At 49.1% G+C, this 23,738-nt stretch overlaps 2 protein-coding genes across 2 annotated transcripts; both read left to right on the forward strand.

Moving 5' to 3' along the window:
• Positions 1-8,732: 8,732 nt before the first annotated feature.
• On the forward strand, positions 8,733-16,402 carry GTF3C5 (general transcription factor IIIC subunit 5). Its single transcript, XM_088525181.1, has 11 exons — positions 8,733-8,903; positions 9,291-9,519; positions 9,622-9,820; positions 10,810-11,005; positions 11,893-11,997; positions 12,146-12,260; positions 12,901-12,981; positions 13,680-13,777; positions 14,393-14,475; positions 14,762-14,904; positions 15,590-16,402. The coding sequence occupies exons 1-11, from the start codon at positions 8,733-8,735 to the stop codon at positions 15,745-15,747; spliced, it is 1,578 nt and encodes a 525-aa protein (XP_088381307.1). The 3' UTR covers positions 15,748-16,402.
• Positions 16,403-17,027: 625 nt separating this feature from the next.
• CEL (carboxyl ester lipase) lies at positions 17,028-23,286 on the forward strand. Its single transcript, XM_010212456.2, has 11 exons — positions 17,028-17,100; positions 17,603-17,753; positions 18,097-18,219; positions 18,457-18,654; positions 18,964-19,094; positions 19,577-19,684; positions 20,003-20,120; positions 21,016-21,202; positions 21,769-21,972; positions 22,391-22,588; positions 23,085-23,286. The coding sequence occupies exons 1-11, from the start codon at positions 17,035-17,037 to the stop codon at positions 23,275-23,277; spliced, it is 1,677 nt and encodes a 558-aa protein (XP_010210758.2). The 5' UTR covers positions 17,028-17,034; the 3' UTR covers positions 23,278-23,286.
• Positions 23,287-23,738: the final 452 nt, after the last annotated feature.

Genomic DNA, 23,738 nt, shown 5'->3' on the forward strand with positions numbered 1-23,738 from the left:
GACAAGGATGCGGTACAAGTAGAGAATTCCCTTATTGCCAGGAGGAAAGAAGCCTGATCCTGTCCTCAGTTACACCAAAGCCATTCTCCTGCCTGCAGATTGAGAGCTAGATGGATTTGCCCCTGTTTTATCCTGTACCTCAGCTGTTAGTCATTAATATGCATTCTGGAAAATCAAAACAGCATCTGTACTCCTGGCTTTTCCTTGTACACTGTAAATATGTATTTATACTTATTTTTAATGTATATTTTTATTGCAATATACCAGGCAATGGAAACATGTACAGGCCTGCTGGGAGTTATCTGGTAAATCTGTTTCCTCTCAGTAACTGGGCTAACACAGAGCGTTGCACGTTACAAACACCCATTTGAAGACAGGCTCGTCCTGAGCTCTGGAGATGCTGGCAGTGGGAAGGAGGAGAAGGAGACGGGAAGGGGACAGCAGTGCCTCACACGGGGGCTTCCTGTGCAGCTGGGACGAGCTCAAGGGAAAATCAGGCTGGAAAGTCACACGCAGAACAGGGTTCAGTCAGGAGCTTGGAAGTGAAAAAAGGACGTGGGGTGACAAGAAAAGGTTGGACACAGGAGCCTGCCAGCTCCAAAACAGCCTGTGCTCAATGGCTGGGATCAGGGGACACATCTGCAGGGACAGAGCCCTGAGCAGGCAGAAGAGCCCGTTCAGGCAGGGCAGGAGAGCGCGGGGCAGCTACAGCCCTGGGGCTCTGTGCCCAGGGGATGGTGCTACTGAAATGCCCGTGTTAAAACTGTGCTGCCCTGCACTGGGTCATGCCAGAACCTGGTCAGGATAAGGACTCCAAGGAAGGTGCAAAACCTTGGGAAGGGCTGGGCTTGAAAAACTGGTCCCGAGTTCTGACTATGCCACCATGGGCACACACGATCCCACATACACAAGGTCTTAATCAAGGTAAAGGCATTTCAGCTTATTAAAACTGCTGCCAAAAATTCAAACTGTGCTTATTATTTCCCTTGCCCTCCAAAAATCTGCAAACGGAGATATTTAAAGAGCGTGTCAGCATCTGAACTGCTCAGGAGCTAATGCCCTCCAGCCCCAAAACACATAGAGGCGCCGGCAGCCACTTCCCATCCGTGTCCTGGGGACTCCAGGTGCTTCTGCCTCTCATTTGAGGCTCCCAACTCCGGTTGTTCCTGAGGGAACTGCTGGCACACGCTGAGCAGCACCGCGGGTGCTTGTAAAAGTCACCCATAAAAACAAATGAGACAGCTGAGCCTGCTCAACAAGGGCTACTGTATCCACTAGATTTCCATTGCTATCTGTTGATTTCCAGGAGATGGGGGAGTCACGGCCGGGAATGGGGCCTCCCTGAGGCCCTGCTCCCTCGCCACCAGGCGCAGAGCAGCCCAGACCGGTCATTATTGCCCCGGCCCTCGGGCAAGCAGGACAGGGGGCTGCTGTCACCACTCACCCCGACCCTTGCGAGGAGCCCCGCGCGCATCCCCCGGCGGTGCCAGGATTTAGCAGGACAGGCAGTGAGTAAAGGAGGACATCGGGGTGATGACAGGAGCGGTGCTGAGCCGTGCTGGGGACACGGATGGGCCCGGGCCGCACCAGGGGCCGCGCTGCCCCGCTCCCGCCGGCTCCATGTCCTATCTGCAGGCACAGCACCGTGGAAGGAGGCCAGTTAGGAAAAGCTCTGAAGAGAAAAGCTACAGGGTGATGGAGAAGGGAGAAAGGAGAGGGGATTCACCCGGCTGTGCACTGGGCATTGCAGTTTCTTCCCCTAAGCGGAACAAGGTGCCGCACTCGGAGCACCGGCAACGCCGCCGGCCTCCTCTCTCCCCGAGTCCCGTCACTTCCTAAGCTGCTTCTGTCCAGAAAACCTGATGCCTTTTTCAGCTGGATCCGGATACAACATTTGCTCCTGGCCTCTCCTGGCACCTCTCGGGTGTAACAGCCAAGGGGATTGCAGTACATGCATGTCAGCAGCCTAGAGGAAACCTCGCCATGGCCCCTCACTCCTTGTTTGTGCATTACCCATAGGGCAGAGCCGTCTTCTGAGGAAGAGGCTGGAGAGAGCCCAGCTTGGCCTTCACTCCACATCACTATTATTATTATTTTCTTTTTGCAAGGAGACCTCCAGACACAGAGGGAGGCTCCCAACTTGCATCTTCCTTGGCTCTGGCCTCAGTGGTGTCCCTAGGTCAAACACACAGCCCTGCCCTTGCTCTCCAAACACGCAAATCCTCCCAGTTCTGCCTGCTCTGAAGACAACCCCTTTCCCACCATCTCCCCGTGCATCGAAAACATTCCGGCCAATCAAGGAAACAGATAACAAAAAGCAAAATCTCAACTCATCTCTGTGACTGAAGAAAGAGCTGATTGTTTTTGCCTCTCTCTGAGCCCTCCCTAAACCTTGTATTTCCCTAGTCCTCTTCACACCTTCATTCCTTCATTGTAGAGGAAAGAAAATCCTGGTCTTTGGGCTGTTTTGTTTAGCAAATGAGGGACATGCAAAGTTATCCCTCTGGGCAGCTGTCAGAAAGAGAGCGGTGCCTCTGTCTTCCAGAGAGCCTTAAGGCCCCGAGAGCACCAGCCCACAAATACCATGATCAAGAGTGTGTTTAAGCTGGGACACGAGATGCATCTTTGTTTGCTTAATGGAGACGGAGGCGCAGGACACCTGCAGGAAGAGAGGCTGCTCCTGGCTAGCAAGGCCTCACGCCGGGGCTCAGCTTTGGATTAGATCAACCTACACATGGGGAAATACCGGGAAAGGCAGCGCTCCCCGGAGCTGCCGTGTGTGCTGGCAAGAGCGAGAGAAGGTCTGAAAAGAAATGATGGGTTCAGGATGAAGAACTTACTTGCTTAAGGCTTTGATAAAGTGTTTTTAGTGGAAGAAAATGGCCAAAAGGGAGTGCTGCCACCCTGCACAGCCCATTCCTGCAGTGCTGCAGGGACGAAGGCAGGTGGAAGGGGACAGGCTGGGTGCCCCTGCGCCGGCAGGTTAGTCCTGCCCATGAACACAAACCTGGGAGCTGCTCTCCAGGATGGGCTGCATGAGCACAGCCCCGCGCAGGGCAACGCTCCTTCCTGCCGGGAAAGAGCCTGGCACGAGACAGGACAGGGAACGGGACCTGCAAAGCTCCAGGGAAAAAATAAATACCTAAAACACATGTTTGTGATCAATCCTCCCGCCTGCAAAGCGGGGCTGCGTTTCTACTCTTGCTCTGGACGAGTATGTCCATATAGAGGAGACAAAATAGGACTGCTGCACCAAAATAATTCCAGGGTAGTTTGATCAGTCGGATCCCTCTGTGGTGGATGAGGCTTAAGAAGAAGCAGGTCTGTGTGGTGGGGTTGGGAACTAGCACGTTCCAGCTAACCATGGGCACACACAGGTTAAGGCCTGCGACTCAGCCCCTTTTCCTGTGTGACCCTGGGCAAACGTTAGCTCTGGATTTCTGAAGCTGCTCAGCCCCCCATGGAGCTCACAGAAACCCAGGAACCGTCTGTGAACCGAGGATAGTGATTCCTCCTCTCCCCTTCCTTCCACTTGTTTATTCCAACATTAAGATAATCAGGAACAGGGCTGCTCCTCCTTATCTTGTATATATGGAGCCTTGATCTCAGCTGGAGCTGTTAAGTGCTACTGTCATACTGGTAATAAATGAAAAAAACTGTAATTCAGGAAAGCAACCTAATTTTGTGCATTTTCTGCCTAGTAAGAAATCTGCCAAGCCTGCACGCTTGGACCCCAGCACCAAAACCATTAAACTTTCAAACAAGAGGAAAAAAGAGACAAGCAGATATTCAGAACAAGCCAGACACCAGCAGCACTTCCACTTGGGAATAGGACTCCCAGCAGAAGGAGCAGGACACTGATGCTAAGAACATCCCCTAAGTTCTCATTTTAAAGAAGCTGTTTAAATACATTTTTTTTTCCTCAATCTGGATCTTAGGCTAATTTTGACCCGCTGGCCCAAACGTGATCTTCGTTCACCCTGCGAGGGAGCGAAGCGGACAGAGAGCAAAGAGTCCCCAGGAATGGGGAAATCTGAGGCTGGGAGGAGCCGAGCGCGCCCCGGGCTCAGCTTTGCTCTGATAAGTTTATCGGGGCTGCCGGCTGCTAACTGTCAGCCGGCAAAGCGGCCTGTTAGGGAGGAGGAACCGCTCCCAGGGCAAGATAGGAGAACCCGGGCCTTATCGGAGCGCCTGGGCCAGAGAGGGAGCTGGAGAGCGGGCGCTTTCCAACCACTTCGGCTGACGACAGACAGATTGGCAGGAAAGGCCTGTCAGCCCTTCGCTCCCGCCGCTCGGAGCGGGAAGAGCAGCGAGCCCCGATCCATGCAAATAAGCGTGGTAATTGCAACATGAAAGTTGCAAATGCGTGCGCGGAGCTCCGGGGAATGCACGGCAAGCTTCTCCCAGGAAAACTGCCCGGAGGGGACAGGCAGATTGACAGCAAACAGTTCAGATGTGTGTTGAGCAAGCGGCCCCTCTTGGGCACCCCGGCTGTCTCATCTAGATTTGGGAGGACAAACTTAACCCGTCAGAATAACACTAATCACTGGGCTTTTGCATGCAGATAATTGCCTGCTTTCCTCCCCCCCCCCCTTTTTTTTTTCTTAAGAACAGTCAATAAAACAAGCAAATAGAAGAGGAAATACCAAACACCCTTCACAGCATTAACCAAATCAATAGGGCAGCCTTAAACAAATCAATAGAGCTGAAGATCAGAGAGGCTCTCTGGTGTTCGGATGAGCTCTGTGCCCCACACGCCACAGGGAGCAGGATGAGCAATTCCTGCCCAACACGTCCTCCGCTCGGCCCTTTGCTGAGGATGGTGGTGTAACAGGATAGAAATGGCACCGTCAGCTCGGACACACCGTGTTTCTGCAGTTCAAATTACCCTAGTGTTGGACTCATTTAGCATCAGGGCATATAGGCAGCCCTCACCCTGCTCAGGCCCATCCTTGGGTCTTTGGCTGCTTTCAGAGGGGTGATTTGTTGAAGGATTTTGCTGAGATCTGACCCAAGTGCCTGTCCCAACCCTAAGCTGAGACCAGCTGTTCACAGCTGGCTGTGGGGGCTGCCCAAGCGCCCCAAGCTCTATGAGGTGGGAACCCTCCAGCATCAGCGATCTCCAATGTGAGCCCATCATCCAAAGGCTCCTTTTTCACATGTAAAATACCTAGGGAGTGATCCAGTCCCTCCTAAAGCACATATCTAAAATAGGACAGATAACTCACGCCTTTAAAGCACCTACTTCTCCCATCAACTAAAAAGGGGGCCTCGTATGAGCTGTGGGTATGAAGACACCCAAGGCTACCTGAGATGATTCACACCTGCAGTTCCTGCACCACCCTCAGTCAGATTTCAGCTTCCTGCTCCAGCCCATCACCTACTGCTCTCCAGGCCATGAGCAACCTCCGAGTCATTTAATCCCTCCATGCATCAAAGGTTCCTGCAAGTTTTAAGCACAACATCCCCATTCAGCATTGGCCAATGCAATTCTGAGGTTCAACAATTCCTCTTAAAAAAAAAAACAAAAAAACAAAAAACCTACCCCATTGATTCTGCCTTCCTTTTGAATAATTTTAAAGCAATGGGACTTTATCTTGCCCCCCAGGCCCTGCTATATTAGGAACTTTGGTGGGATTTTTGGCAGTGGCTAAGTCTGATGTTTTCCCCTCTTTATAAAATAAGAAATTATCTCTTGTCTCAGTTGGGGAAGGGGAAGTCAGAGATGATGGAACATTAGTTTTCCTGAAAGGGCCCCATCCTGAGAGTGCGGACATGTCACCCTGACTGATCTGTCACCCTGCCCAGCTCTGTATTTGGATCCAGCCTGTGCTTGCCGAGCTGTGAATCAGTCACCCAGATACAACAGCATCCAGGGAAGAGTTCAGAAATTGCAGCTCACTCTGACATTCCGGCATCATGGAGAGAAGTAGATGGGACTCGCACAAAAACAGTTTTAACCCCAACTCTGCCTTTGTCAGTTGAGCTAGTTGTGTCCCACTCTGTGTCCCAGCTATCCCATCTGAAAAGTGAGGATAATAACACAGGCATGCTCCAAGATCTACAGATATGAACAAGATATAATTGCTGCACATATAACATGCAATACTGTTACACAGGAGTGGCACCCAGCACTGTGAAAAGAAACACACTAACTGCATTAAGAGTCAGCAAGGTCCCTGCACTGGGATCTGCCATCCTGACCTGCATTTTCCCTTCATTTGCTGCAGAACTTTAAGGAGAACTTTGCTCACCTGGACCACCTGGAAGTCTGAGGCAGCCTTGTTTCTTAAGCAAGCAGCTACCTTACTTCCTTGAAGAACGATTTTAAGCAGAACATCTTGAGTTAAACCTCTGTTCTTAGGAAAAGTATCATGTACTATTAGGACAACTTTTTGTAGGTATCTTTCAGACATCAGAAATATGTGTAACACATCTTCTAGTATCTTAGATTAAGGACATAGCTGACAACATGAGAATGGGGGTTGGTTTCAAGGTGAATGTACACGAGACAACCGAGATTCACTATCGTAATTGGAACTTACCATTAGCTAGAAAGACAGTGTCACCCACGCGTGCTGGGTAATGTCATGACGGTGGTGTTGGAGGAATCAGGGCTATTAATGATACTTCACATTTACAGAGCACATTCTTCTGAACATTTCAATAGCGATGAGATGCTTTCAGTTTTTGTGGAGACAATTTCATGGAAAAAAAGAAAAAACACTAAGGGTTTGGGAGAAAGTGCCTTATCCAAAGTCATACTGAAGAGAAAGTGAAAGACCTGGGAATTGAACCAAGGCATTTTAGCTCTCAGGTCTTACTGCAATCGTTAGGCAGCAAGAAAAACTCAGACTGGTTGTGATGTAAATAACTGCATAACTCACCAGTTATATCAGTGAAATTTGGTGCATTCTCTCAAAATACAACAAGATATAAACAGGAGCAGGAATGTCTGGGAGCCCTGAGACATCTTGGCTCATGATGGCCCATATCACACCTTGCTCCCGAGTGTCTGAAACAGGCACTTCACAGCTTGACTTATTTCAAGTGAAATTCCCCTCACCTGTGTGTTTCCACAAAGCCAGAAGGCCCAACGAATGACACTCAGAGGGATTTAGCCCCTGCTCTGCAACGTACATTAGCCTTCCCCTGGGATCATTTTGCTGGAGAGGCAACACAAAACCTTGCAGCTGTCAGAATCTATAATTTACATTTCGGGGCTCTACCTCCCGCTTCCTCAATCCCGATGTCCCCGACAATCTTAGCTCAGAAGGGAATGTGACTCAGGCCTTCCACTGATGGGCTGTCATCTGCAAACCCTGAAGCCTGGATGTGGCTGTGGTTTTATCGCTGCTCCCCAGCTGCCTCTACAACTCTTGCCTCCTCCCTGATGATTCAGCAAATCCTCTTTGAGGAGAAAAACAAGCGTGTAAGTGAACAAATCACAATGTCAGATTACAGACGAGTGGGGAAAAACTGTGGCACAAAAGCGGGAGATAAAGGCTGGTGAAGTCACATGATCCAAGGACTGGCAGGCCTTGCGAAGACTTTTTTTTTTGCAAGGTGTTAATAAAAAAACATGAAAAACAGCTTCATAATTTGGAGTCTTTGCACCTTAAGACACCACTAACAACAGCACATAAAGTTTTGTTTTGACACTGAAGTACTGCTACTGAGCAGAACTGACCTAGCTTGTTCTGGATTTGTGAATTGTTCATGAAGATTTATGTATTTACCTCACTGGCTAAGAATGGCTCTCAAAACCACATAACCAGAAAGCACAAAAAACCCTTCAAAACACACCATTTCTAGCAGGTAAGTCCTGCCCGAGGGGCTTATGCTGCAGCTCGCCAGGGCAGCAGGCAGGCAGACGCAGAGCAGGGCTGGAGGGGAAGCAACTGCACAACATGAGCGTCTCCTACCCAGGCCTGGAGGTGCCGGCTGGGCTCCAGCCTCCCATGGAAGAGCAAATCCGTGTCCCAGGCTCCGGGGACAGCGGGGCTTGGCAGCCCGGCCTGTTTCCTCCTGGTGCCGGTGGCTCCTCCGTGCAAAGCCCAGAGAGGGCAATGGCAGCAAAGCTGGGGGAAACAAGGGGAAGAGGGGAGGCCAGGCTGAGGGGAGGCAACAAATCCTAGGCCAACAGGTTCTCCAAGGCACCAAGACACATGGGAATGACAAATTGCTGGAACACCACCCAAGTATTTTACTCTGGAAAGACACTAGCCCGCTCCAGGGTGCATTTCACATGTTTCCCTGGGCAGCACTGCCCCCCTCACACTTTCGGGGAGTTTCTGCTCTAGTTTGAGGGTAACCAGGTGCAATCCCCAAAGCTCCAGTATCAGGGCAGGGTTTCCCAGGCGGGTGATCGCAGAGGAAAGGCAGAGAACGTGGTAGCACTGCACCCTACAGGCCAGCGGCCCCGAAACAACCGCTCTTCCTTGCGTGAATCCCAGTTTTCCAGCCAGCCCTACTAAGGCGCGGGAGGAGCAGTGGGGACCTCTAGCTGTCCTGTGTGCGGCCTCTGAGAACTAACGCGCTCGGGGGAGCCCCCAGGTCGTCCCGCACCGACCTGCTGCCGCCCCGCGGCCGCACCGAGCGGCCTCTCTGCGCCCGTTGCCGCCATTTTCTGCCGCCGCCGCCGGGGCAGGCCGCGGCCCGCGGAACCTTTTTGTGGCGGAACCTTCGCGCCGCGGCCTGTAGTGGGGAAGGGGAAGGCGGCGGGAGGCGCGATGGCGGCGGGGGATGGCGGCGGCGGCGGCGCGGGGTCGCGCGGCGAGGCGGGCTCGGCCGTGCTGGGGCTGCCCCGCTCGCCGCGCCTCGTGTGCGTGGAGTACCCGGGGCTGGTGCGGGACGTCGGCGCCGCGCTCCGCACGCTGGGAGGAGAGCAGGGGGTGTCGCGGGTGAGGGCGCCCGCGGGAGGGCGCTTCGGGAGCGGCGGGGAGGGCCCGGGGCGAGGGCGAAGCGCGGGGAGGGAGAGGGGAGTCGGGCTGTTGGGAAGGGGATGGGACGCCGGGATGGCGGCCTCGGGATGGCGGCTTTGGCGGGGCGGCTCCTGCTGTCTGTCCCTGGACCCCCCACGGGCCTTGGTGACGGGCTCTAGGGCTCGGGGCTTGGCGTGAAGCTGCCCTTCCAGGCTGGTTCCTTGCATGGAAGACTATCCAGGGAATCCTGAGCGGGATCAGGGCAGCCCCAGGATCCCCCCATTGTGTCCCCCGTGTCGGCAGGAGGCCCCTGCGGTGGGGGTGCGAGGCGGCGGTGCTGACACGGGGGGTGACTGTGTCCCCTAGATCTACGCGGACCCCACGAAAAGGCTGGAGCTCTATTTCCGCCCCAGGGATCCCTACTGCCATCCTGTCTGCGCCAACCGCTTCCCCACCTCCTCCGTGCTGCTCCGGGTGAGGAGGAGCTCCAAGAAGCAGCAGCAGCAGCAGCTGGATGCTGAAACACAGGCACAGCCACAAGTCAAGTTTGAAATGGAAATTCTGGGGATTGTCACAACTGTTTACAAATTTCAAGGTAATACCGTGATTTGGGGCCTCACAGACTAGTACAGCTGATGTGTAAGGGAAGTGATTCCTTTAATGTTTTTTTTTTCCCCTTTATTTTTGTTTCTTGCAGGAATGTCAGACTTCCAGTACCTGGCAATGCATTCTGGACCTGACGGCAAGCAAATCTCCATGTACGACAAAGTCCTGATGCTCAAACCAGAGAAAGAAGAATTTTTCAATAGAGAGCTACCTCTTTACATTCCTCCACCAATTTTCTCCCGCCTGGACACTCCTGTTGACTATTTTTATCGGCCAGATATACAACACCGGTTAGAGCCTTTTCTCACAGCATCGTAAATATCTGTGTTGGTTCCTGAGTGAACAGGCAGTAAAACCTTGTGCTGGTTTGATACGTATTTCTAATAGCCAAATTTTCAATTTAAGATTTCATTACCTGTAGGTGCCTCTAGTCCATTTTGACTTCAGTGTTTTGGATTATGAGATCTGTGCTCTTGAAGCATTAGAGCAGTATTAAATAGATCATTAATGCATTTTGTGTGTTCAGGCAGCTCCCTTTTTCTGTTTTATCATTTGATTTTGTACAGCATAGCCAGGCCTGCTTGACAAAACACTCTAGGGCAGGAATGTAGTAGAAGATGTAGTGAGCCCTGCTTGCTGCTTGTTTCCAGCAAGCTGGAGCTTAGTGCAGTGTATGCAGCAGTCAGTGCCACGTGTTGCCACAAGCATGTTCACTGGAGCTGTTCTTTCCTGACCCCTTGTTTGTTTTTCTGGCAAAACAATCTGTGATATCTCCCACAAGAAACATCTTTCACTTTCTCACTGCAGTCCTTCACTGGAACTAAAAAAATGCAAATACATATTATCTAATTTCAGGATTGAAGTAGTAACTCCATTTCCATGTATGTTCCTGAACTTAAGCAATTTCAGTAGAGCAAATATAGTGTGAGTCATAGAAGTGAAGCCTTTTGATTTACAAATGTATGTCATACAAATTACCAATAAACTCCCTGAGGGTTTTCAGGCAGATAGCCTAGGGGAGCTCTGTCATAAGGCAACTGGATGTAGTTTTACTTTTATTTTTTTTTAATTTGTATGTCCTTTGCTCAGTGTTTTCAGTAAAACCCTTTTAAGAATCTTTTATGGTTACCCGTAGGTAATTCCCAAATCCATAGTGAGGTCAGGTCATTGTTCACACAGCTGCATCTCTTCTCTTTGGAAACTTGGAAAACAAACTTCTTTTTTGTGTGTTCCAATGAATGCCGCACACAGACAGCAAATCCAGTACTTTGTTTCCTAGGGATGGATACAACAATCCTCCAGTATCCGGTGAGAACCTGATTGGCCTCAGCAGAGCGCGGCGCCCGCACAACGCAATCTTTGTGAACTTTGATGATGAAGAAATCCCAGCTAAACCACTGGACGCTGCTGTACAGACCTGGAAGAAAGTGTGCACTAATCCTGTGGATAGGAAGGTGGAGGAAGAGCTGCGAAAGGTACGTGTCAAATTCCTGAGCTGGATGGAGTACCTTACTGGGGCATGCTGTGTGTGAAAAGCTGCATTCAGCCCATTTCTTTGACCTCTGGGAAGCTTCAATAATCTTTTCTAGACCAGCAGCTGTAACTGCTTGCTGGCTTCTCTGAAGGTTTAGAGGTCTTCAGATAAAGTTTCCTGGTTAACCTTTCTATCAGATAAAATTTGGGCCCTGACTAGACCAGGGTGTTTAATCTGGGACTTTGCGTTAAATTCCCGTGCCATATCAACATTCCTGTGTGACCTTAGTCAAATAAACATTTGCTTTTTCCATTCCATAATCTGTCAAAGGAGAGGGGCTGTGGTGGCATAATCTGCCAGGCCTAGGAATATTTGGTGCCTTGAACAGCTGTAGCTCTCCTTGTAAATAATGGGTGAGATAATCAAGGCATGCCAAAGTCACATCACTGAAGTGAATGAATGGCATGTATGTGAAATGCCATCCTAGGCTCTGAAGTTGTGTTCACCAGAGTTAACTGTGGCCTAAAAGTGTTAGTTTGCCTTTCGTCTGACCAGTTCTACAGCTTTTTTTGGAGAGTGGACTGGCTGCTGAATGAATATGGTCTGTTTTTGTAAGGATAGCAACGGAGCAGATCAGAAGTCTGACTGATGCAATAAGTCTCAGTAGACTGAACTGAGACATCTGTGTCCAGTTCACTTTGCAAGTCAAGGTTTGAATCTGTCTTTGCAGCAAAAGCACACTCGGTTGCTTTTTGTGCTGCCAGCCCTTTTGTAGGGCTTGATTCTACTTTGGGCTATGGAAATTGCCATTCTGAGAGCTAAAAGGCTAAAACGTAAGAAAGTCCATTGGAAAATTTAAATGCCCACTGCTGGTTTGCATTATTTTAGCTCTTTGAAGTCCGTCCTATCTGGTCTCGGAATGCGGTAAAGGCCAATATCAGTGTTCATCCTGACAAGCTGAAACTTCTCTTGCCATATTTGGCCTATTACATGGTAAGTCTCTGGATATATCTGCTTTTGTTCCTACCTCAGGGAAAAATATATACAACTTTGGGCAAAGAGGGGACATGTTAGAATTTTCTGAGAAACTGCATCTCTGAACTGTCTGTAGTAACCATCTTCCCTCTGTGTGTTTACACAGCTAACAGGTCCCTGGAGAAGCTTATGGGTTAGGTTTGGGTATGACCCCAGAAAACACCCTGAAGCAAAAATTTATCAAGTCCTGGATTTCCGAATTCGCTGTGGAATGAAATATGGTAAAATGGCCCAACTCACAGAGACCATCCTTGTGCTTTCTGACCAATCTTTGTAGTTCTTTTTATTTGTTTTCAAGCTCCAAAGACATTTCTTTTTCCTGAGTTTCGGCTCTTTCGGAGAGGCCATCCCTCTAGAATTCGGTTGTTTCCAGTATTTGTTTTGTAAACACATTTAATAATTGATTTCATAGTATTGCTTTCCTTATTAGCACATTCCAAACCTAGAGAGCAGCTGACTGATTTTGCTCTTCCTTGTTTTCAAAGCCCAAGTGTATGTCAGCAGGCATCCTCCCTCACTGTGGGGAGGTACTGAGCAATACATTCAGTTGCTTATATAGTAGCTTTCTCTCCAGCTTGTGCAGGACACTAACTTGGACCTTGGGATATAGAGTTTTCCTGCTCTTATTTGGTAGTAACAAATTAAGGGAACTTTCTGAGATCATATGATGAGCCTGTGAGAGAGCAGTGTCCAGTCATTAGTCTGTTTTTCTGGTATCTCCTCTCTCGACCTCACTAAAATCAGGGATTCCCAAAGATCAACTTTCCTTTCACACACTAGTCCTTCTCTTATTGAGCTAGGGTTATTCTGCAGGGTGCTTGCCCTCCCTTCTCAGTGTCTGTTTTCTTTTTCCACCTCCAGGTTATGCCCCTAATGATATGCCAGTGAAAGCAAAACGCAGCACGTATAACTACAGCCTACCCATCACTGTCAAAAAGCCAGGTAGGCTGAGCCAGCAGAAGTGCCATCCGGCTGCTCTGTGTTTCTTTGGTTTATCCCCTCCTTGACACTGGTGGTGAAAAGTCTCCCTGTGTTCCAGCTCAGCCTAAACTGGAACTTTATCTCAGCTTGCAATATGGTGCTGCTGTTAGAAACAGTAGAAGAGTCCCATGTTGGGAAGTGTTGGAAGTTTGGATGCCTGGCTGGCTGAGCTGGAGTGTCTACAGAGACAGAAGGGAGTCTGGGGAACCACACTGTGTCTGCTGTATCAGAAAAGCTTTATCGTAACTGTTGAAAAGTAACGTGTGTTCTCCTTATTTCCTGCTCTGCTCTCTAAATGAGGTAATGGGAAGGGAGCTACAACACCCAGTGAAGTAGAGAGGGAGCAGCAGAGTTGCAGGGAACACATACTGTACCGCTTGAAGGAATGCCCTGGGAAGTCAGCACACAGTCTGGGAACAGAACAGCATAGCACAGAGGGAGCAGAAAAGGCATCAAAAATGTGCTGTTGACACATCCAAACTCATCACGTTTCCCGTGACTGATTTGTGATGTAGTAACTTCTTTCCAGAATGGGCAACACAAGCTCAGTTGCTAGGTTGGTCTGGTTTCTGCTAAACAGCAAAGTTGACTGGGAGAAGTAAGTGACGTTACAGTGCCCCAGTGTGCAAGAAGGTCATTTGTTGTCTCTTGTCTTTCAGTGAGTCATACAGTCAGTATACATGATCTCAAACAAGGACTTGGCTCTTCTGCAGCATCCACTTCAAAAAAGCCTGCCTCCAGCAGGTACAAACTGAAGGTTGGTATTAACCCTCTTCTACTGAGATCTTGAAATACTCTAGTGGCACTTAACAGTACAGATATCTCTTTGAGATGTGAGTAATTTGGTGTCCTTTGTTTGAACTGGAAAGTTGCTAGTTGTATCTTTCACTGCAGAACTTTGACCTGCTGTTCATTTAATGCAGATCTTACAAGCTGCAAGTTGGGAGGGGGAATCTCAGCCCTAGTCTTAGATGTAATAGGCATTTTGTTTCATTCTGATAAATTTGGAGATCTTTATGGGCAGTGAAATAGAAAATATCACCCATGTGTTTATCTGGTTGTCCTGAAGAGTCCAGCAGGGGAAAATACATAGGTAAACCAGAGTCCTGTTTTTTATTCTTTTCCTTTTTGCTGGAATGAAACCTGTGATCCCCTCTTATGGAGAACTGTGCTGTGGGGACTATGACTGCAGTGAAATGCTGCTGTACTCCTCCTCCAGCTTTATCTTTTGCCACATGCAGACTATCCCTCCTTGCCTTGGAACTGCTGTATAGGAAATACCTTGCTCTCAAATCAGCCCGTGGGAAGTACTTTCCAAAGTTGACCTATTATATCATGAAACACGCATTAAATCTTTCTTTCCTCTTTTTAGGAATCTATCTACATTTTCCGAGAAGGAGCCTTGCCACCTTATCGGCAGATGTTCTACCAGCTCTGTGACTTGAATGTGGAAAGGTATTGCACACTGCCAGAGTCTTCTATTAGAACTAGTTCAAAACCTGCTATTTATATCCAGTCAATTCCGATCCCTCTCTCTCTCTCTCTCCTCGACCAGCAACTTAGGAGATTTTTAGCTTCTGAATAAAAATAAAATTATTTCCCTCATGACAGCAATGTGAATAACCAAATATGATACTATTCCAGCTTATTGAAATATAAAGGAAATAAGACATTCTTTGCCCCATTGGAAGCCTGTGTCTGACTAGAAGGCTAATACGTCCCCCTTTTTGCTGCTTTTTAGCTTACAGAAAATCATCCGTCGGAATGATGGTGCAGAGTCGGAATGCACAGAGCGGGATGGGTGGTGCCTTCCAAAGACGAGTGATGATCTGCGAGATTCCATGTCTCTCATGATAAAGCAGATAATCAGATCCACAAGACCTGGTAAAGATGCTTCTGAACTTCAAAATGCTGAACAGCATCTTCCTGCCTTCCTGGTGGCGTTGAGAGCTTGTGGGTTGAATCAAGACACTGCAGTGTTCCCATTCTCACTCCTTCTGTGTGGAGGTTAAAGGGTGGTGCTAGATCTGGTGGTGTCTTTGTTCCAGCTCATCACAGTAAGGGAGATGAAGCTGTTGTCCTGGGTTGGGATTATAAATGGCTGGGAGTGGAAGTTTTCTGTTTCATCTTCCCTCTATCACAGTGTTCAGGTTATAAATGTCTTTGCCTAGTGCTATCTGTGATATTATGCTTATAGATATATTGCTTGATGCAAGAATTAACTTGATACATTTTGTTGATAGCTTTTGTCAACTGCTGATAGCTAGTTGACCAAGGAGAAATGAAGTTATTTTTTCATGATGCTGGGCAAAATCAGTATCCCAGTGAATTACGTTAGAATCAGCTAGGTGAAGACATATGATAGAGCAAATCTGCTGTTCGAGCAATTTCTGGAGTGGGAAAACAAGCTGCTCTGGTTCTGATCACATTCTGTTAAGAGGTGAAACATGAGCTGCGACCTTCAGGCTTCTGCTTTCTTCTCACTTGATTTAGGAACCCTGCTGCACATTCTCCCAGGTTTCACTGAGAAAGGAATTGTAATATCTTCCCCTCTTTCTCTCCAATTAAGCCCTTTTCTCAAGTACAACAAGCAGTGAAGATGGCAAAGAGCAGCTGACTTATGAATCTGGAGAGGATGAGGAAGATGAAGAGGAAGAAGAGGAGGACTTCAAGCCTTCCGATGGGAGTGAAAATGAAATGGAAACAGAAATTCTGGACTACGTATGAATTCAGGGAGTAGTCTGGCTGCAATGGGATTGGAACTTCTGCTTTGTTTCCTGAGTGCTGAGGGATTAGTAACCATGCACAGGATGTGGAAAAGTGAAAATTGCACTAAGGTGCCAGCTACTCATCTGGCACTGAATGTGGTGCCTGTTGATGGCCATCACTCTGGATGGTGCCTACATTTTTTGTAATTGCTGGCCAAAAAGCCTTCATAAAACCAACACCATGGAGATACTGTTTTCTTGCCAGGCTCCAACTGGCATTTACTGTGGCAGCTCTTGCTAATTCAGGGGAGGTCAGTGGTCCTTCACTGACTCTGTTTCCCATGGCTGTTAAGCAATTGTGTTTTTTTGTCCTCCTATAACAAACTGCAGCTTCAATGTGCACTCAGAAGAAGGATGAGCTGTTCTTGGGCAACCGTGGTGGCTGGTCTCAGCTAGGACTCACTGCCACATTTGCTGCTTTGTTCCAATATATGAGATTTAGCCACCCTTTACCTCAGCTGTAATTAGACAACATTCAGCTGATTAAGCTTGGGAGTCGACACAATTCTTGGATCTCTCATCTGGGTCAACTGGTAAAACTATGAATAAAATGAACTCCATGAGGAGAACTGTAGGAATTAGTTCACTGCTGACACTTCATCAAGAGGCTCTGAGGAGTGCCAGGCTTAAATCTGCAAAAAGAGCTGTTCAGAGTTATGCGTATGTGAGAGGGAAATTATTATTTTTGACTTATGAGCCCTGGGAGAGCAGATGCTCAGAAACCACCTGCCCACATGGCAGAGGATATATAGTATTGCTAACAAGTCAAATAAGCCAGTTCTACCCCCCCACACACATTTTTTTTTTTAATAAATGCTTTTTTCCCAATAATATCATCCTTCCCCTGGATTTGTTTTCTTTCACTGGAACTTTTATAAGTAATGTAACTCATTTGGATAATTGAAACATAGTAGTTCTGGGGGCATAATGAAGAGTTAATTTTTTAAAAAATCTTTTAAATTAGGTTTAACTATGTTCATGCAAGGAAACCAACCTGCCTTTTTTTTTTCCCCCTTTAGTTAGACTCAGATCCTTTCTTTTGATCTGTAGCCTGCACAAGCAGCATCTGCAGGGCTCTCACACAGCGATGCCAGCCTATCTCTGTGGCCTCAGGGAGCTGAAGGACGAGTGTTGGGGAGCTGCCCCGTAGCCTGGAAGGGGTGCAGAGGTGCACGGGCAGGTAGCTGCGCTGCCGGCCGGGTATATAGCCCTGCTCGTGGGCCGGCTCCTCGCGCGCGCCTGCAGCATGGCTCGCTGGCACATCCTGGGCTTGGCCCTGTGCTGCTGCCTCGGGGAAGCATGGGCAGCAACGGTAAGTGGCGAGGAGTTTCCTACGGCTTTGCAGGGTTTTTTTTTCACCTCTTCGTGTCTGGGTTAAAGAAAAATTAAAAAAAAATAAAAAATAAAAGGTCTGGACTCCATTAAAGAGGCCCTGGGAAATGTGACAGCAAAGGCTAAACGTGCCCAAGGCTCTCGCTAACATTTTCTGAACGCTCCCTTCCCAGCCCTGTCTTGTGTCTGGCCTGGGCTATAGCTGAAGGCTGCAGGTGCCTAGTTAGTGCCACTGATTCTTGGAAATTGCTGCCATCTCCCTACGGCAGAGGGGTCTGCAGGACATTTGCACTGGAGTAAATATTGAGTGGCAGCTACTCATGGGCTCTCCATAGGGGTCAAAAGGGACAGCAGGGAAGGGGGCTGCAAGTCAGGCTGTCCGGGACTCACCAGGGACTGGTGGGTGCTGGCAATGGGGGAAGCCAGAGACAGGAGGTGCTGAGCTGTGCATTTACTCTTCTCCCCAACGGGACAACATTTAGCTGGGTGTGGTGTACACGGAAGGAGGTTTTGTGGAAGGTGAGAACAAAAGGCGAGGGCTCTTCGGGAGCTACGTTGATATCTTCAGAGGAATCCCTTTTGCTGCCCCTCCAGAGATTCTGGAAGACCCCCAACCACATCCTGGCTGGGAAGGTAAGATCCAGCTTTTGAAGGTCTTTTTTTTTGTCATTTGTCTTTTGTCTGTTACTGCCAGAGCAGGGGTGTTGCTGCCTGTTTTTGTATACTAAGCAGCACAATGGAAAAAGTCATTGAAAGTCCCTGTCTGATCCCAAGAAGTTCAAGTAGCCACGTGAAGTCGCCAGAGTTGTCAGCAATAAAGGGCCCTGCTTTGCCATTCTCTTTGCCCGGTGGCTGCAGGGACCTTGCTCCCTCTGTGCTGGATACGTGGAGGGGAGGATGGGTGGACAGCTTGCAGCTGAGGGATGGAGCTGGTGCTTCTAAATGGTGGCCTGTCATTTTCCCTCTCTCCCATCAGGAACACTGAAAACAAAAGAATTCAAACCCCGCTGCCTGCAGACGACACTTGCACAAACGGATACGCGTGGGAGCGTGGACTGTCTCTATCTGAACATCTGGATCCCTCAAGGGAGGAAGGAAGGTATGTGCTTAGCAGAGACCTGGGGAGGAGATTCTTTGCTGCCTTTTGTTGATAAACTGCTCTGCAGCGTCTCTTCATAGTAACGTTCCCATATTGAGCACCTGCAGAAGCACTCGTATTTTTGGGGTGGGGGGAAGCATGTCAGTTAATGTCCATCAGCTACAACCTCTTGAATGCTTCAGTCTCATCACCGAGCAGAGAGTTTCTCTCACACTGTGTTTCTTTCTCGTCTCCCAGTCTCCACTAACCTGCCCGTGATGGTCTGGCTTTACGGTGGCGCCTTCCTCCTCGGAGGCAGCCAGGGAGCCAACTTCTTCAACAACTACCTCTACGACGGCGAGGAGATCGCTGTGCGGGGCAACGTGATCGTGGTCACGCTCAACTACCGCGTGGGGCCCCTGGGCTTCCTGAGCACGGGTGACGAGAACGCGCCAGGTACAGGAGCTGCTCCCTCTGCAGGGGACCCTGTTGCAGGTCCCTGGTTTGTCTGCACTGTGTCAGTGCAGAGCGTGACCTGCAGCTGCCTCCCTGCCTGGAGACAGGGGCTCCCTGCCCAGAGATGAACAGGGCAGGTGCAGAGCTCCAGCTCTGGCCGCAGCACGATGGCTTGTGGCCCATCCCGAGTATGGGAGACACCTAGGAGACGCCAGGAGGTGGCTCTGGGTTGAATGCTGCATGGTGGAAGGAGCCCTGACCCCAGCTTTGACTGTCCCCTTGCTGAATGACATGTCCTGTGTTGCTCAGGGAACTACGGGCTGAAGGACCAGCACATGGCTATTGCCTGGGTGAAGAGGAATATCAAGGCCTTTGGAGGTGACCCAGAAAACATAACCATCTTTGGGGAATCTGCTGGTGGCGCCAGTGCCTCCCTGCAGGTTTGTTCTCAAGTTCGTTGTAGGAGCTCACCCGAGCTGCTCTTCTGCTTTTTAAATGGTAGCTGTGATCACCTCAGAGCATGGTTCCTCTCCTCGTTGGGAGCTCCATACACACTTACCAACATCTGCCCCCTGCACAGGGAAAACAGTCCTGGGCCTCTCTTCTTCATCGCTGCTCCTTCCCTTTCAGTTTAATCAGGCCTGCAACTACAAGCATATTTTCTCTTCCAGGATCTCTGAAGTAGCATTTACTTACCAGCTCCCTCTATTCTGCTCCTTTTCTTTATTCCTTTTAACTTCTGACTATACGATCTGGGAGAGCTGTGGCAGGGGGGCAGTCACTGAGACTCCTAAATAATGAAAGAGTTGGCGGCTTCCCTGGGCCTCCCCTGGTGCCAGAGATTGGCTGAGTCTGACAAGCAAGATTCTCTCCAGGACTTGGTACCAGAAGACGACTCTCCTGTTTCTCTTTTGTGCCACAGATGCTGTCCCCATACAACAAAGGGCTCTTCAAAAGAGCCATTAGTCAGAGCGGAGTTGGTCTCTGCAGCTGGGCCATCCAGAAGGACCCTCTTCCCTGGGCTCAGAAGGTAACACGACTCAGCACTGGGGCCTGCAGAGGAGGGCTGGGGCGGGTGCTGGTGAGCGGTGGGATGGGGGCTCTGCTTCCCCGAGGAACGCTGGGATTCTGCAGCAATCCTGAAGTCAAAGCCTTGCTTAAAGACATCAAAGTAAAGCTCTTGTCTATGAAATCCTAACAAGGAACTAGACAGGAGCTATGCTCCCAAGCCCAGAGCTTTGCAAACACAATTCTTTGAAATTAAACCCAACTTCTCCTCTCCCCATGTGAACCCAGGAATGACCTTGGCTTCAGAGGATAATCCCAGGCAATTTCTTTCCTTCTGCAGATCGCAGAGTCTGTGGGCTGCTCTACAGACAACACAGCTGTCCTGGCTAACTGCTTACGAGCCACGGACCCCAAAACTCTGACCATGGCCTACCACCAGGAACTGACCAACTTGCCCTGTAAGTTGCCAGCACTGTGGCTCGCTGGGCACGTGCATGAGATGATGATGGGGAAGTCACCAGGAGCACTTGAAGACAACCTGTGTCCCTTCAGGGGGAAGAGGGGGGGATTTTACAGTCCCCTGTCCCCAGGCAGATGCACAGTGTGCTGAGTGAACGCTGTTTGTTATTCCATGGCAACAGCGACGCATGAATTATCTTGATGGCCAGGCCTTGGCGTGCATGGCCCAAGCTCACCTCAGAAACAACTGTGTGCACCTTGTTTGAAAGCAGCAAGAGCAATCAAAGAGCATGGTTTATAACAGCAGCAAATTACCACAACCCTGCTATTTTCACTTAAGTCACTGGGTGGAGTGTAGGACTCACCAGACGTGACTCCATCACAGCAAATAAGGAAGGCTTGGGTTTTTTTGGTTGGGAGAATCTCTTTCCCACATTTCCACCTGCTCTCCTCATGCTCCTAGTAAATAGCTCCAGGATTTGACCCTGCTGAGGACAGAAAGTGGGCAAGCCAGCGCTGTGCAAATGCACTGTACCAGGTTTGCAGTGTTGGCAGCAAGTTAGCACTCACAGATGGGGTGGGGAGGAGGCCTTCTACTCTGTTCTCTCTTTGGCTAGGATTTTTGGGAAGGGTTTGGGGACAGGAGATGACTTGTTTGTATTACCTGTCCATATATAGCCAGTAGATTCCTTGCTCTTCTCTTCCACTTACAGGCATGAGATTATTGAATATGATCCGATGGTCACCCTGCTGCTGGGTGCACTGACATCACTGTTGAAACTGTCATTGACTTCAGCATAGTCTTCTTACAGTTCTTTGACCAATAGGGTAGGCCAGCCCACAGGTCAGTCTTCTCTCAGCTCGTAAAATGTTCCATTTTCTCTCCTGCTGCAGCTTCCGTTGTTCATCACCTTGCCCTCGGCCCTGTTGTGGATGGAGACTTCCTCCCAGACATGCCGGAGAACCTCTTTGACAACGCTGCTGATATTGACTATATTGCGGGGGTCAACAACATGGACGGGCACTTCTTTGTTGGGATTGACTTTCCTGCTGTCAACCGCCCACTTGTGAAAGTGACTGCGTAAGTGACGGATGTTCTCAAAACCCTTAACAGAAGAAACTAGCTTGAATATATTCCCCAAATTCAGAGGACTTAGACCCGCGTGGACCAGGCACCAACTTCAGTAAAGGATCCATTTCAAGTCTTTCAAGTCAGGGTGCCTAGGGTCTATGTTGCTGAGTTGGGTGCCTTAAAGAGAAGTAACCAGTTAGGGGGAGGTGTCTCCATATGTCATTAAATTGCTCCTGAACTCAACCCCAGCACTGGGCTTGGCCTCTCTGACTGGAGCTACGGGAGCAGAGCTGAGCAAAGCAGCTACATCCTGAATGCAGAAGGTGCCTGCCCTGTAAGGCTTCTCTTTGAGGGCAAAAGGAACATGTGGCTTATTCGTTCCTCCAAGCTGTGCAGCTGAGAAAGTCATGAAGCACATGCCTTTCTAAACCCTGGACTGATACAATCAGCTTAGTCCACAAAAGAGCTGACAACTGCAGGGATGAAGGTGAAATTCATAGAGCTGCAGCCTGTTCCCATAAACCTTGACCCACTTCAGGCTGCTGGTCTGTAATTGATCCTGTCTGTCTTTTCAGGGAGGAGGTCTATAAGCAGTTCGAAGGCCTGACTGTGGAGAAGGGAGAGAGAGGAGCCAATGCAACGTACGCTCTCTACACTCAGATGTGGAACACCGACCCTGACCAGGAGGTTATGAAGAGGACGGTGGTGGACGTCACTACCGATTACATGTTCCTCGTTCCCACACAGTGGGCCCTGAAGCTCCACCAGCTGCACGCCGGGTGAGCAGGTCTGCCCAAGAGCCCAAAGCCAGCACAGGGGCTGGTGCTGAGTACACACTGAAATGCAGCCTTTACAAACAGCATTTCCCTACTGCTGCAGAGGAATCACGCTGCAAGCTTGTTTTAAACCCCCACTAGAAGAAATCATTGCTTCTTAAAAACCCTGAATTTTACCTTAGCAATGGGCTGATTCCACAAGGCTATCAGCTGGATGATACAAGCATTAGGGTGAGAATCAGAAATTGAAGTTAAAATTACCACAATAGAAAGATGTTTTCCCCTGAGAGCACTTAGACAATTCCAAGCACATGGGCATCTTCCAAGGCAGCATCTCTGGCTCTGCCAATGCTGTGAATCAGCATCCCTTTCCATGCATTCCACTGGCAGCTGCTTAGGGAGTTATTTTTGGTTTATCCAGGACCGGCAAGACGTACAGCTACGTGTTCTCCCAGCCGTCCCGAATGCCTAGCTACCCAAGCTGGGTAGGGGCAGACCACGCTGATGACCTGCAGTATTTGTTTGGGAAACCCTTCGCCACACCCCTTGGCTACCTTTCCAAGCACAGGACTGTCTCCAAAGCCATGATTGCTTATTGGACCAATTTTGCCAGAACGGGGTAAGTGCCTCTGGTTCCACATTCAGGGCTTGGTGCACAACACTTCAACCTGCTGCTTTTGCCTATTAATTTCTTGGGACCAATTCCCTCCGTATGTCAGTTGTAAACTGGATCCTGTATCTGCCAGGAGCTGAGTTTGCTGCAGAGAGGTCCTGGTGCTCTTGCTCCAGAGAGGACAACTGGGGACAGGAGAAGCATTTTAAAATCTTATAATACCTGCTTAAACCTTAATGATGAAATTTGTTTCTGAGCCCTGCAGTTCAGAAAAGAGATAAGCTGCTGCATGCTGCTAGAGGGGAACAAGGGAGGGGAATGCAGGTAGGCAAGTCATTCCCCGCACGGAAAACTGCTCTGACGTGTCCCAGTGTCAAATTCCTTGTTGCTATTTCACTTAAAACCTCACTGAGCTTGGATGCTTACCAAAACCCCCAAGTTTTGCTGCATTGACAAGCTATCACAATATTTAACCTCTAGCTCTTCCTCCTTTTTTTTCCAGTGATCCCAACACAGGGCATTCCACGGTGCCCATTGGCTGGCTGCCCTATACCCTCGACACTACCAACTACCTGGATATCAACAGCGATATTAGCTACGATTCCGTGAAGCAGGATCTGAGATCCCCATACGTGAACTTCTGGCATTCAGTCTACCAGGAACTGCCCCAGGTTACTGATATCTCCCTTAAGTAGATCCAAGTGGAAGAACTGCTGGGCTGTCAGAAAAACATCTTTTTAAGGAAATATCCAAGTCATTAAAGGCTTGCTTGTGTCTGAGTCGTTCTGGCTTCTCCATGTCACTGTCTGGGTTGTTAGCACTTTCTTGGAAGTTTACCCATGCTTTCTAGGATTTTCTCCCTCTGCTATGCAGATATTTTTAGTCCAAACACCTTCTTAAACATTTTTCAAATGCTTTCTAAGAATTCCTGGATTTCCAGCATTTTCAGGAACTTTCATGTCTTGCCACTGAGCTGTCAAGGAATTACTGGCTCTTAAACATTTCTAGCATCATGTAGGGGGCTCTCTAGGTATTGTCCCAGTTCCTTAGGAGGTACCAGGTGTTTTTGTAACAAGTGATTCCTCTATGTTGCTCCTTCTTAGGTATTTTCCAGTGCTTTCAAATAATTGATGGATCTAGAACTCTTCCAGTAATT

This window comes from Tinamus guttatus, unplaced genomic scaffold, assembly GCF_059628265.1.
Source record: "Tinamus guttatus ecotype Peru unplaced genomic scaffold, ASM5962826v1 Tinamus_guttatus_pri_ptg000226l, whole genome shotgun sequence".
Lineage (NCBI taxonomy): Eukaryota > Metazoa > Chordata > Aves > Tinamiformes > Tinamidae > Tinamus > Tinamus guttatus.